A 16,100-nucleotide genomic window follows, 5' to 3' on the forward strand; every position below is an offset into this window, starting at 1 on the left:
TTTTTTAGTTTATCCCGGTTAAAAGCTCAGTCGATTAGAGATCAACCCGGTAAAAATCTTGGTTCGGTTTATGGTCAGCTCGTGTAAAGCTTTGCTTCGATTCAGAGGATATCAAACTCAAAACTCCATATTAGTTCGAGATCAACCGGTGCAAATATTTGTTTGGCTTAGAGAATATCCGCTCAAAGCTCTATTCGTTGTTTGGTTTGGAAACTAACCGCTTCAAGTCTTAGTTTGTTGTTTGGTTAAAAGTTAGCTTGAAACTTAATTTCCTTGTATAAGGGGATTCATGGGGTTAACTTTCTAAAAGCTCTCAATAAAATAACGTATACTCTCAAGACCAGTTCTTTGAGAGGGGAGTGGTTCACTTTATTAGACCAGACTTCTTTAAATTTTTGGTATCATTATCTTTTCCTTTATCTCTTTTATTTTACACCTAATTTCTTTACTTTGCATTTCTTCTTCATATTCAAACATTTTTTATAAAAATATTTTTAAATTGATTATGAAAATGATTTTACTTTAAATCAACGTTTTTCAAACCTCCATAATTCACTCCCCCTTATGTATGAAGTCACATGTTCAACACGTTCCCGCTTTATATGAAAATTAGGCACCAAGTTTAACGACGAATATCCACTAGAAGTTCAAAAGTTCCATCCAACAACTCAGATGATGTCTCGATTCAGTAACTACACTTGAGTGCGCCTAGGCTTGTCGTCTTCATCCCCTAGGCACGCGAGACACGTGAAAGTCGTTGTTGTTGAAACATTTCATCAATCTAATGCACATTTAATGCGAATGTTCCTCATGCAACCGCTCTCACTCGACTAGGAAGCTCTTTTTCACAGACAAGGTCGCCAAGATTCATATTCCTGCACTTACCTCCTTTATTTCCAAATTCATAATCTTCGCTACATGAACGATACCAAGAACTTGGGGAACAAATGCTCTGGGTTGGCCAATGGCCTATAAAGATGTCTAATGTACATGGTCCAAATTCTCATTAATGACTTATTTCGCTTGGCCAATGGTCCACAAAGATGTCTAATGCACACAATCCGAATTCTCCTTAAGGACTTACCTCGATGCTACACAAGTAGACATGTGTCACATGACACTACAAATATCCTTTAATCAAGACGGTTGATCTTTATCCAACAGTTACAACGTCCTTTTTTATATAAGTGTGACACTGAGTTATACTAAGGTACGATTCAACACATATTTGTAAAGTTTCTATCTCAATCACACATCAACTTAAATATTAGAATGCTAACATATTTGCGGGTATCTTCTCGATCAGTAAAGAACCATCACCACCACACCAAAAGCATCTTCACGATAATTTTGACCAAGGAACCCATTCTTTTTTGTTCCAATACGGAATACTAGGTTTAAAGAATGCTAAAAGAAGATAATATTGTATTATATTTTTAAAGTGTCCATTCACAATGATACATGAGGGAGAACCGAGGTCAGGCATGGGGCCCGGCCATCCATGTGCCATACATAAAAGAATACATATTTAGCTAACGGAATGAAAGCATAATAGAACAATAATTATGAGACAAGAAAAATGAATCCATTCTAAAAGGCCTAGATACAGAACAGCCTCCAAACAACTCAAACTGTTGGGCTCATGATAGGAGGAACAAAACACCAGTTACCAAAAGATGTCGGTGAGAGCAGATTCATTTCCAACAAACCAGGAGTCATTACCCGATCATTCTTACAATTCTTCTCAAAATATTCAGCTTGAAAGTAGTGATACCAGTTGTTAGGAGTACTCACTGCCACTGGCACCAATGGAGGGAACACTTCCACAGTGTCGACTCTGCTGTTTGAAAAAAATTGCATTGGGAGAGAAGGAACAGTGTCATGGGAAATGTTATTGTCTGTGCTTTGAAGGTTGTGATGATCAGGCTGTGGAGGCGTGAACTCAGGTGCACAAGTGAGGGATTGAACAAGTTCTTTGAAGTTTATACGGTCTACTTTGTATACTTTGACAGGTGTTGGTGGCATCGGTGCTATCCGCGCTTTCATCGGTTTCTTTAGTGGTGACTTTCTTACTGAGCGAAGCCAAGAATATTTGGATTGAAAAGGGTATTGATCATGTTTCATTGATCCATTAACCTCCTTGTTGTTTTGAGATATGTATGAAGATTTATTAGATGAAGAATATGAACTAGAATAAGACTCCATTTAGTTTCTGTTTTCTAATGAAGTTGTTATTATGATGGAAGAGACTAGTTAGTTACTCTAATATTATTGTTGTGATATCCATTTAGCTATTTATAGATATTGTTGAGTGTATGAGCAATAATTATGAAGGAAATAGTGGATCATTTAAATTTCAGTAAAGGCTATCTAAGTCTTTGGTGTGAGACTGGAAAATGAAGAATGAATGAAAATAGAACCTTTGTTTTTGTCTTTACCGTCGGCGGATTGATGCAACTTGTAATGCAAGTAGCAGTGACATATATCCATATGTTGGAATAGAATTTTCTTGAACACAATAATTTAACTATTGTTGGATATAAATATTATAAAAAGGCCTCCAAATTTGTCTTTGTTCAAAAGGTAAGAGCATTTATTTATATAAAGTCAAAGTATTGAAGGGTGAGAGACAAGAAGACTATATCTGAATGGAGATTCAACTTCAAGATGACTTGAGCTTTGAGTGTATGTAAGGTCTACAAAAGTTAACTGTTTAGTTTAGATTAAATTAATTGTTTATTTTATAGAAGATATACAAAAATGAATGGTAATATAAATTATTGACCAATTAGAAACATCAATATTGATTTTAAATTGTTAAAATTGCGATTTAAAACCTAAACACTATATATTTTACGTTTTTAGGTCATCATTTTGTATTAACTTACAAGTAAGGATATTTTTATGTAAAATCTTATCGTAAGACGATTTAAATCACTCTGAAATTGTGTAAAATCGTTAGATTTTATTCTTTGATCTGATTTTGTCTTTTTTTATTCAAATTTTAAAAATTATATTTTATATTTTGCCCCATTAAAACCTCTCCCACACTCTTTTATTTTATTCACATTAATGAATGATTTGGTTTTTGAGATGGCTAGACATTAAAAAAAAATTAGAAATAGAGAACCACTTGAGTTTGTAGATACTCCGTTATTAACTATCTCAGATGAGCATGCTTATAATAATGATGAGAATATGCAATAATCTATCAATGTTAAGTTAATGCAACTTGTGAAACTGCTGGTTGAAGTAATCCTCTAGCGCCACCTTCAAATGATTTTATCTTTGGTTAATATTGAAGAACCTTTATTATATGTAGATGAATTTGATTAAGTTGAAGATAAAGATGATGTTGTAGAAGGATTGCATTTTTGATAAAAGTGAAAATGAAGATAAAAACACTTGTTTTTTTTTAATTTGGAAAACTTATGAAACTCTTGTTTTTTTAGATAATCTTTTTTGGATGTTACTTTTTATTATTTGATGAATAACTTATGTAGTTTGAAACAAGTTTATAAATATTACACGTTAGTACGATGAATTTAGTATATTTTTATTTTATAATTAAGTTAAAATTATGTATTTACAATTTTATATATATATATATATATATATATATATATATATATATATATATATATATATATATATATATATATATATATATATATATATATATATTATATATATATATATATATATATATATATATATATATATATATATATATATATATATATTATATATATATATATATATATATATATATATATATATATATATATATATATATATATATATATGGATTTGCTAACGTAGACCCACTTATTTTTTTATCAAAGTTTAACTAAAAATATGATTAAATGTCATGTCTATTTTTCCAGTATATGCAGTTTATGTTTTTATTTTTTTTAAAGTGGTGTATTTCTTTTTACTTGTAAATTAAATGATCTATTATTTTGGTTTCTTTAATAACCAATGGCTTAGATAATTAGATTTTACTATAAAAACACTCGTTCATTAAGTTCGACCCTAAACCTAACTTATCTATAGTCGTTCCAGACTCGTACCCATCTTTCTTTGAGATGGATTGGAAGACAGAAAAAATCTTTAAGGTTTTGTGTTGTATGTTGTTCATCTAACACTAACCTTGAATAAAAAATTTACCAGCTCTTGTAATCCATCACACATAATGGCGTTCTTATTGTTGTCACCTCTTGTAAGATCATTGTTGTATTTTGGAATAACCTTCCAATGTGGTCAATAAAAGAAAACACTCCATAATTTATTGCTTTCTTGGGTTGATAATATTGAGAAATTTATTCCTAAATATAATGTAAATTGCAAGCAGTGTCTTTTTGTGATTCTTTGTGCAACTCTCATCTTGTTCCTATGAACATGTTATAGTGACATAAAATATAGTTGAGTTTATTATATATAATGTCGGTTGTTTGTTTCGCTAAACCCTTTTTGAACATATAACCTGTTAAATTGTTTTTGGAAATAATAATATAAACAATTATGTTATATCTGAGAAACATCTTACACTAATCAAGGTTTTTCAGGCATTTTGCAACTCATCATTCATCTGATATTCTTTAATGGTTAGAATCTCTTAAATGCTTCTAGTTTTCGTTCAAATTTCTTCCATCATTGTTATTCAACAATTATGAAAGATAGTTGAATGAAAACTAAAAGCATTGGAAAGATTTTAACTATTACAGAACATGAGATGAATGATGAGTTGAAAAATGGTTGTGAAATTCTATTCTTTAAGGGACATATGTTAGACCAGATGTTGGGATAATTGGTCCAACTTCTTAAAATAGTTAAAAAGGAAGTTTAACAACAATAATAAATCAATGCAGAAAACTATAAAACACAAGAGATTAGTAACTCAGTTCGGTGAAATCATACCTACATATGATGGGTACTAATCCAAGAAACAAAATTCATTATTTTGAATTATAACAATTAGTCTCATAAGAACCTTTAACCCCTATAAAATTTCATGCCTATCCCAAATCCTAGTGATTTTCTATTTAGGTCTCCCCCTAAATATGAGAACCCACTCACTTTATTCTATCATTAAACCCTAGTGATCAATCTTAATAACAAGTTTATTGATTGTTGAAATTGAAACTCAACTAAGACAAACCAATTGTGCCAAGTTACTGAAACATAGTGTAGTACAACAGTAGATTCAATACTAATCTAGTTATGGAATTAACGTGGAATACAAGAAACAAAGACACAAACACTAGCACAATGAACCTAGTTCTTATGCACCAAAACTCTTAACAAAACATGAGAGTTGAGTCTCCTTATATAGCAGTCCATTTTGGGGTTTTCTCCTTTGGATAATGACATGAGTTCGTCCATAAATATTAGAGATTTTCTTACTCCAAATCAGCTCAACAAAATATAATTTATTTTGATTTGAATTCAAATTTAAATCACATTGATTTAAATTTAACTAATTAAAACAGTCAAACAAATCCAATTGCCAAAATACAACAACAATATTTGGTGCTCACATCATCAAAACACATTCCAAATAACTGAAAAATATGCGCACAAAGCAGCATACTTGTTTTTCAAACAAGGGATTGATGTTGCACATATGTTGGGACATTAGTTCCCACATGTGTCCTTTTGCTCCAAAACGGCTTAAAACTCCAAAAAGGAACAACAATCTTCCCCTTTGGCAAATTTTGACAAAAAAACATTCTTCAAGAACATACAAGATGTTCAAGAACATCAAACAGAGCAATAGCAACAACAACAGAAATTAGAAGACATAAACAACATTAGACAGTAGAGCAAGCCAACAATATTACAAATCAGAGTAGCCAGGAGCAGAAAAATAGTACCAAAGGAAGTTGTTACACAATAGTTATGCTTCATAACAGATAACACAAGCTATCATTCAATGATCAGTTAGTCGTGCATGCACATAAGGTTAATAGTCAGTAGCCAAGAGTCAAAAGCTACTACTAACACAAGAAAAATAAGCACATACAGTCAGGGTTTGATGATAGGAAAAATGCTTCAGCAAGTGTGCACATAGAAAATCAGTTAGTACCAGTCAACAGTCAGTAGTAAGCACATAAGATATCGGCTCCTTATAGGAAGAAGTCTGATCTAGGTGCTTATCCACCACAATGTCTGGGATATGTGTTCCCACAAACAGTTTCCTATCAAGAGGTATAATAACAACCTTTTTTCTAGGACGTTCTTGAGGGTGCAACACTTATGGATGTTTTTTCAAGATAATGTCGGTAATTAGGCTAGGAAAGTATATGGGTAATTGCACAATAAACAATCCAACATGCTTCATGGTCTGATTAAACACATAATTTCTAAAGTTTAGCTTAGACTTGGTTCCAATTTTGAAAATCAGCTTAGCTAAGGCGAGAGTGATGCTTGAGTTGTGATTAGTGGGTGCCCAATTTGTTACACCTATCCTGTTAAGAACGTTATATTTCACACTTAGTTTCCCAACAGTTAACCCTTTGTTGGACCATTGTTTCAATTGACCAGCAGTGAATTCCTTAGTAATCTCGTCCATGGGGAGAACTTCTTAAGAGTCTATTGACTTGTGTCTCCCCAGATATGCATCAATAATGGAATATGAAAACTTCACACATTTCCCTCAAACATAAATCTGCATAAACTATTTACTTCCTTTAACCCTACACTCAGGTGACAAGTTCACAATGAATTCCTTGACCAACATCCTTTAGTAGATTCATAACTTCTTTCCACTCAAGGACATTTTTATCAACTCTCTTTCACAAGAAATTCTCCTATGATAAAGAAATTTCCACTTTTGAACACTTACTTCAGAAATAAATGAGGCATTACCAAGTGGAGCATCAACAACATTCAATGGAATCCTTTTCCCACCAACCTTCTTCCTGATAGTGGACACAATGTTATGGACATTTTCTTCAGCATTTGACTCAGAATCACTTGACTTAACCATCTTTCTCTTAAGTGACCTTTTCTCAAGTGATTTTTCTTCAACCTTTATCCTCTTACTACTAGGAGACCTTTGTGGAATTTTCTTCAATACAATTTCAGAACTCTTTAAGGGGGGTTTTAGAAGGCATAATTTTCTTCCTCTCTTTCACTCTTTCAGTCACAGACTTGGGTTTACTTTTTGAATTTTTAACATCTGGATGTTCATCAGATTCAGTTTCTTTGTCTATATTCACTATTTCTCTAGCTCTTACTTGTGGGTCTTTTTCCTGAGATTTAGACACACTTTAATAAGTTTTTGCAGGATATGAGCAATGGGAACCTCATAATTATCATCATCCTCTTCATTTCTTTCCTCTTGCCCCTTATTTTCTTCAGTTTAGGGATCTTCGTTCCTAACTTCTTTATTGAATCAATGTTTTCCTTAGGTGTCTTACTGGGAACTTCAGTTTCAGCATGTTGATGGTTATCATTGAAGATATCATTAACAAAGTCTTCAGAGGATACATAGTTGTCATTGACAATGTCATCAAAGAACTTGTCAAACATAGGTGTACCAACAGGGGGACCATGCACCATAACTGGATTGGCGGATTTGGATGGTTGATCATTAGGAACGTAAGAGATTTCAACCTGAGATTAGACAAATGTTGGAACAAATGCTTCAACATTTTGTTCAACATGTGACTCAACAAGAGTTTCAACATGAGGTTCCACATGAGAATCCTTAATAATGGTTTCAACAAGGTCAATGCTTTTCTTAGTGGGATAAGACACAACTTCCTCATTAAAAGTCACATATTAAGCAGTATTATGAACATGCATAGAAGACAAATTTTTAAGTGGTACTAACCTTTCCACATGAGAACTTCTTCTTGGTGCTAGTACTTTTCATTTGTCTACTTCGGATGTCACCAGGAATTACCATCCTCTAAGGTTTTGGGTTCAAAAACTTTATGGGTTCATCATCATTGTCGCTGGAATCAGGAACCCTAACTTTATTTGGTGTTTCTTTCTTTCCCATTTCAATTCCAAGCATCTTAAATCCAAAGCTATTAGAATCAAGCTTAGGTTCAACAAATGTAGCATTAGGAGTCTTGTGGCTCATTTTAAATCTTGGTTGAGGGGAATGAGGGAGAACATATGTGCTAGCAACAAACAAGGGAAGTTAGGTTACTCTTGCATGTGAGTAGAGAGTGACTGCGAATGGATTTTTAATTTAAGGTGACATCTCTTATTTTAAGCGCATCAATGATCACATGAGAGAGAAACTTTCCCTCTATCATTCCTATTTTGAATTAAATTCCATTTGATTTCATCCAATCACACATTAATAATACCCTTTGGTAAATTAAGCTTAACATTATCTAATATGTTGATCCAAAAATTTATTAGATGCTTAACTAGTAGGTGAGAAAGGTATGCGGCCTTTTCCATAAAAATCCTCTGAGTTTCATACTGAAGGTGTTGAACATAATGTTATAACATTTTGTCTAACATACTTGACTCTAAGTCATATAAGGGTCATTTCTTTCACCCACACCTTTAATTAGAGAAGATTCATAGAGATTCATATAGGATAACTTTAGGCTTTTAGGTATGGTAGGATGTTGAAGCAACTTGTGGATCATCTTGCCTGTTTTATATGACTTACAGTTTCTGAAGGACTCAACCTTGGAAGGGTGTTGAGAAGTCCATAAATAACATTTATCTTTGGATCCTGAGCCTTTCATCATCAGTTCATGAGATTTTCTAGAGCCAATACATTCTAGCTTATTGTAGTTAACATATAAATCTTGATCACATAATTGATTTATGTTGATTAAGTTAGTGGTTAATCCTTAAACCAGTAACATATTATCAAGGTAAGGGAGACCTGAATAAGCCAATTTTCCCATGTCCTTGATTTTTTTGCTTGTTCCATTACCAAAGGTGACATAGCTATTAGTGTATGGTTTTAACTCTTCAATATATGTCTTTTTCCCAGTCGTGTGTCTGAAGCATCCACTACCAAGGTACCAATCTTCTCTAGAAGAACCACTAAGAGATGTATGAGCTATGAGACAAGTGACAGTTTCCTTGGGTTTCCATAATTTATTTGCTTGAGATTTCTTCCCTTTTCTTATGTTGAGCCTTAGCTGATTGTAAGGCTGAGGATATCCATACAGTTTATAGCAAAAAGGTCTTATATGACCATAACTTCCATAGTGGTGACATCTCGCTGTAAGACCCCAATTTTGTCCCTAAGATCCCTCATGGCATCATATCATATCATATCATGGCCTCAAGGATCATTGTGCACCTTGCCTGCTTCCCTGTGGGTGGGTTGTCTCTTGAGTGTGGTTCTTGATCACCAAGCATGTTTAGCATTTGTATATCATTGCTTTTCATTTGTTTACTAACCAAAAGTACAAAAATATTGTCATCTAACCTTGTTACTTGCAGATGAAGCAACATTAGGTCAAGCCAGTCAAAGGCAAACATTGAGCCATAGATGGTGGCCATTCTGAAGAATTTGGACACCATGATCATTCATAAAGATTTCATATGAACCATGACATCATTTTGAATCAAGATCTCAAGTGGTAGAGGCTTGGATTTCATCAGATCACAGTTAGGTCAGCTGAAACCCTAGAAAAGTCAACACAAGTCAACTGTGCATTAAATCATGGATTTGAAGGTGAGAGATGGTTGGAGAGGCCTCATTCATGTCCATACAAGTCTCATATAACATCTCAAACATCAACCTTGAGGAATTTGAGGTCAGACAAAAAGTTTCCAAAAATAGTAAGTGACCTGTAATTTCAAACTGCCAAAAATGGAAAGGTCTTCTCCTCAACTTTACATCATCAAGCAAGCTTCAAATCAAATTTTGTCCAACATGAAAGTTGGAGATCTTGCTCTCACCTTTCCAAAAAGTCCAAGAACATCCAATTCTCATTTGTGGTTGGCAAGTTATGATCAAATCATTGCCAAGGAATTTTGAACTTCAACAAAGCATAACTTTTGCACCAAATGGCCAAATCATGTGTTTCTTTTTGGAGCAATTTTCTCTTGATGTGCACTATCATAATCATGCATCACATTTCATTAAAACTCATCACAAAAAAGTGCATTTTTCACTTGATTTCATTTTGAATTTTGGTGGGAAAATGTGAATTTGAAAAATGTGCATTATTTTCATTTCAAACCAATTCCATTTGCCTCAAAACAGATTTTAAGACTTGTTTCAAGTGAAATTCGCACTGTTCCATTGCCTAGCATGTGCATGAGGGTACTTTGGCCAAATTGCATAAATCATTCCATTTCACTAATCCTTGGGTTTTTGGCTAAACATGTTTAATCAACATCATTAGCAGAGGGTATAAAGTGATAATCATAACAGAAAATCAAAACAACAACTTCACAAACTCAGATCTAGAAATTTTCATCTCAAATTCTCTCAACTTTTTTCATCAATTTTCTTGGTAGCTTTTGCTTTGTTCTTGGTTTATTCATCTTCTACAGGCATAGTTGAAGATCTGTTGAAGCAAGATTGTGAAGAATTCTTGAAGAATCGCAGCTGTTGAACTTTGTGCATTTCCATGGCAGTTGAGATTTCCAGAAGAATCAAGCATTGTTGAGCTGAAATCTTGCTTCCATTCATTCATCCAAGCAACATAGAGCATCTGTTTCACACTTCCAGGCCTTGAATCAAGCGAATCCAACTCTGCATCTTCATAGAGGTAAAAATTCGATTGCTCTAATTCTTCCAATTATCATGTGCATCTTGTAGATCGTGGAACATAGGTCATTCTGCACTTTAGATCTCTTGATTTCATTGAGTTTTGAGAAAGTTATGTTGATTTGAATGTTGGTTGATGAAACTTTCTTTGATCGATGCGTTTGATATGATTAGAATTAGGTTAAATCAATGTTGTATTGTTGATGTATGATGAAAGATGAATCGAATGGTATATGTATGATGAATTTCTGTGCAAGTTGGATCATGATGATGATGAACATTATGAACACACGATGAATCTTAAGATTTTCAATTTCCAGAAATGTTTTGATCTGCCTGGCCGTGTTTTGCATGCTTTTGGCTGTTTTTCTCCCATGCACCAATAGCGCCTTGCCACCTCACTTAATGAAACAATGCGTTTCATTAAGTGAGCGCCACATTTGAAAATTGGCACGGTTCGAGTCTGGCTTCCAGCATTCACATATTTTGCTTTTTGCATTTTATTCCACTTATGCCTTTCATGTTCATATGCTCCTTTCACATTTTTTTTAATTTTTTTCTTTCCATTCAAAAAATCATAACTCTCAAAATAATGATCCAATTCACATGAGATTTTTTTTGCCATGTTCCTTCGAATGTCTACTATTTTTTGGATATTTTTCCAGAATTTGTGCTCGGTTGGATTTAAAAATTGCCTAGGGTTTGTTCATGCTTATACATTCATGCACCTTGCTTGCTATTTTGATTGTGTAATGGTGATGGTTAATCCAATGAACATGAAAATTGACATGCATAAACTAGACTCATTCCTGGTCATTTTGGTATACAGTTTGCATTTTTCTCATTTCTGGATGTTGAGTTATGATGTGATTAATGAAGGTGTGACAATGTGTGTCACACCATTTCTTGTCCAACTTGCTGATTTTATTTACCTTGCCAAATAAATGCTAAATGATTTGAATTTTTGCATGATGCTCCTACTGGATGTTAGGATTGCTTGTGAATTTTTGTAGAGTATTTGGATCCTTTTCCAATTTGTTTGAGATTTTCTTTGCTGGTTGGTCATAATTGGACTTTTGTTGAGTGTTGAACTTTCATGATTTGTGAAATTCTTGATGTTTATTGGATGAACTTGAAATTTTGTACATGTGTTCTAGACACTTTGAAGTTTGCTATGGCTTTGGTTTGATTCATTTATCATGTGTAGATTCTGTTTTGTGCTTGCGTGAATTTGATGCATCAATTTGTGCTTCCATTGGGCTTGTTTTGCCTTGCCTTGCCTTAGTGAATTTCTTTGACATGCTTCCACTTATCCAAATGACCTGAATTTTGGTGTTATGACCCTATGATGAATGCTGTTTAGCCATGATTTTTCTTGAGATTTATTGAGACATTTTGGAATTAATATGCTTGTGTTCATTCTGCTGCTCCAATGTGATTCCAACTTGCATGCTTTGACATGATTTGTTTATAAAATGAAATTGGTTGATGATTTTGATATGAGACCACTTGGATGATGTTCTTAATTGATTAATCTTGATTCTTGTCAATTTTCATGTTCTGTTTTGGAATATTTCTCCTTCTTTGACCCTAGGCTTTGGCCTAAGGGTTTGCTTCTCATGTTTGAGTTTGTTTTCAGGACAAGAAGCATATGGCCTTGAGGAGTTTGATTCATTTGCTCATTTGGATTGATATTTGATTGATGTTGATTAACATTAAGTTGTTTTGTAGGTGGATTAGCTCCTTTGAGTTGAGCTTGTGCTTTTCTTGATGCATTGCTTGTGTATAGTTGACTGTCTGTTGTCTGTTGACTTTCTTTCTTGAGTTGTATACTGATTATGTTGGATTGTTTTCAGGTACCTTAGTTGCTATAGTTCCATTGTGAACTTGATTTTGCTTTGCTTGATAGCTTAAGCATTGAGGTATAACATCTCTTCTTCATGTAGTCTGGAAGACCTGGCTTGTTACTTAGCCAGGCACCTGTCTGAAGTCCTCCTTAAGAGGCAATGTTTGTGAGTGTTTATCTTTGTCCCCAAGCAGGAAAAGTCCTTTGATAAGGCAATTGGTAGATAAAAGAGATGTGTAGTCCATCTCCTACTATTCTGTGTGTCTTCCCTTTGCTCACATTACATGTTGTAGCATTGTGGATCTTAACCCAAGATCTATAGAGTCATTAACTTGTGGAGAGAGTTCTCACTTTCTGAACTCCCACACCTTCTGATATTCAATGCTCTCCCTGACCAGGGATGAGAGTAATGAGGCACACCCCTCATATCCTTTCATCTGCTTCACCTTAACCCTCAATGTTAAGGTTAAGAGCACCACTCACCCCATTCCAGTTGACTTTAAAGTCTAACCCTTGCTTGAGCCTAATTGCTTGTATATAGAGTGTGCTAAATGACTTTGTTTGATTGATTGCTTGATTCATCTGTACATGTTTGCTTGTTTGCCTTTGTGCATTTATCATCATTAATTGTTCATTATTGCATGATCATCGTTTCATATCTTTGTGATTTGCTTGAGTTTGCCCATTGAGGAATCAACAGTAAGTCCATTCATTGGCCATTGTTCCTATGATTTGGAAGGGATTAAGTGTAAGACCATTTCATTGGCCACTTATGTCCTCTTTGCTTAGTGCTTCTGTTTGTTTGTTGTATGTGAGGATGCAATTGTAAGTCCATGTTGTTGGCACTTGTATTCCTATGATCATCCTGTGGAGATTGGAATAAGTCCAGATAGATTGGCATCTGATATCCATGTTTTGTTTTGCTTTGTGAGATTGGAGTAAGTCCATTTATTGGCATCCGGTATCATTGTTTCGTTTTAGGAGATTGGTGTAAATCCATTTATTGGTATCCGGTATCCGCTTTTGTTTTGTGAGATTGGAATAAGTCCATTTATTGGCATCCGGTATCATTGTTTTGTTTTAGGAGATTGGTGTAAATCCATTGATTGGTATCAGGTATCCGCCTTTGTTTGTGAGATTGGTGTAAGTCCATTAATTGGCATCCGGTATCACCTTGCTTTTATTTGCTTACTTGCATTGTTGCTTCATTCCAAAGGACACACTTGAATCATCTTCTATATGATTTCAAGAGGTGAACTTCTAGGAAGTTTTACACTCCTTCATCCACATTCCTTTTTGTTTCAAAACCCCTTTTCACTTGTTGACTTTTAAAAACTTTGACATAGTGTGCAAACATTTTCATCTCTTTTCAAATTAGAAACCTGGACCTTAAGTCATTGACTTTTCAAACTCCATTTCATAACACTTCTTCCTGAATTGAATACTAAATCATACCTTGACCACCCTTTTGTGAATAATCATAATCAATTAACTTCACCCATTCAATTGTTTTGTGGCTTTGTCCATTGTTGATATGTTTTCATACATTAGCCATATGTTTCAATTCTCATAGTGGTTGATGTAAATCTCACCACATCCTTAGTGAGTCGATTGTAAGTCTTCCATACTTATTATAGGGTTAACCCCTCACTAGTATGTTGAAGCTATCCTCGTATGGTGGATTGTTGGTCTTGGTTGAGTTTTCTCCCGTTGATAATGAAAAGCCTTAGTGCTCTTGTTTTAAAATGAACCCACTGATATTTTGGAAATCTTTTAGCCGAACTACGGCGTTTTGATCCTTTAACTTTGTATGGAAAGGTACGTAGGCAACGGGTTCGTCCGTTCAAACACAAAAACAATAAAAACTGTATATTCTTTTCTCATCATCCCATTCATGTTTGCACAATATGTCATAAACAAATAAACTTTTTCTTATACAACAAGTGTGAAAAGGGCTTCCTAGGAGTACCTAGGACGTTTTAGGTGCCTAACACCTTCCCATTGCGTAATTAACCCCTTACCCAGATTCTCTGATCTTTTCATTGGTTTTCTATGTGTAAAACTTCTTAGGCTTTTGTTCGCTTTTTAGCCAATCCTTTGGATAAATAAAAGTGCGGTGGCGACTCGATTTCTTTGTATGCTTTGCTTATGGTTTAATCAATAAATCATAAAGTGACGAATACACCGCTACAGAAAAGTGGCGACTTCGCTGGGGAAGTAATTAGACCTTCCCTGGTGGTATTGCCTACTTTTCACCCTTGTTGTGTGATATTTGTTTATCTGTTATTTGACATATTTTTGTACAATTTGGGATAACTGTATTGATTGTAATGTTTGAATTGCTTGATATACAACTGCTGTTTGCTTTGGTGATCTCTGCGAGATGAGTTCTATACCCGAACTCGAGTGCACTCTAGGATAGGAGAATGACATAGTCTTGTTGACTGGTATGGAGTATTCCTTAGCCAGTTGACTTGCGAGTCCATTCACTTGGTGGAGGTCATGTTGGATTAATAATGTCACACAAGTTATTTGTGGTTAGGCATTATTCTTTCAATCATGTGCCTTAGAAGCCAAGGACCTTAGTTTACCAAGCCCACCTTGGCCTATTTTTAGGACGTAGTGCGGAGGTCGTTCAGATGTCAGATCTGAGGCGATTGTTACGCGATACTACACTCATAAGAGTCTCTCTTGAGAATATTCTTGGAATACGAGTATTCGTTCCTCCGATAATATCCGAAAGATGGGACGATGATTATGGGAACCTCTGGTAGAACATGTCTGGCAGGTTTAAACCCTAGTACACTCCCTTTGGGTGGTTCTTAACCGAGACTCCATGCTCGTGACTCTCAGCAAACCCGTGATTCATGGTTGAGTCGTTCAAACATCATTAATATCAATGGAACTTGGGCGTCGATAAGGTGAAAACCATAATCCGCCAAAATGGATGGTTGATATTAAGGATGATTGAGCCGGTTCATGTACCGTTAATATCAATGAAACTTGGGTGTTGATAAGGTGAAAACCTTTTAAATCCACCAAAATGGATGATTGGTATTGGGGATACAATGAGCTTTCCCATGACCTTTGTTTGGTGTGACTTGCTTGGTCCTTGAGTGTGATTGTTGCATTCATGCATTCATGCATTCATCTGCATTCATGTCATCAGAAAAATCAGAAAATTTTCAAGGAACTTAAAGGGTTTATTTGCAAAATTTTCAGACATGGAAAGACCAAAAAGGCATACAAAGAAGTACAGCTTTAGACAACCTGATGTGAAAGAGTTAAGGAATCTAACATCTTATGTATTAGATCCCTTGGGTTTCAAAGCTCGCTATGGGAAGCTTCTGCCTCTGTTGACTACTCAGGTTGATGAGGGACTGATGAGTACTCTGGCTCAGTTTTAGGATCCTCTGTACCACTTCTTCTCTTTCCCGGACTTCCAGCTGTTGCCTACTTTGGAGGAGTATTCTCATCTTATTGGGATCCCAATTCTGGATCAGGTGCCGTTCAATGGCTTAGAGAGTATTCCGACCACTCGAG

General features: G+C 34.7%; 1 protein-coding gene across 1 annotated transcript; it reads right to left on the bottom strand.

Annotated features, from left to right (window-relative positions):
- Positions 1-1,152: 1,152 nt before the first annotated feature.
- Positions 1,153-2,392, bottom strand: LOC127074347 (uncharacterized). Its single transcript, XM_051015653.1, has one exon. It carries the CDS (start codon positions 2,203-2,205, stop codon positions 1,627-1,629), a length of 579 nt encoding a protein of 192 aa, XP_050871610.1. The 5' UTR covers positions 2,206-2,392; the 3' UTR covers positions 1,153-1,626.
- Between the last annotated feature and the right edge of the window lie 13,708 nt (positions 2,393-16,100).

The sequence above is a fragment of the Lathyrus oleraceus genome, chromosome 4, assembly GCF_024323335.1.
Source record: "Lathyrus oleraceus cultivar Zhongwan6 chromosome 4, CAAS_Psat_ZW6_1.0, whole genome shotgun sequence".
Lineage (NCBI taxonomy): Eukaryota > Viridiplantae > Streptophyta > Magnoliopsida > Fabales > Fabaceae > Lathyrus > Lathyrus oleraceus.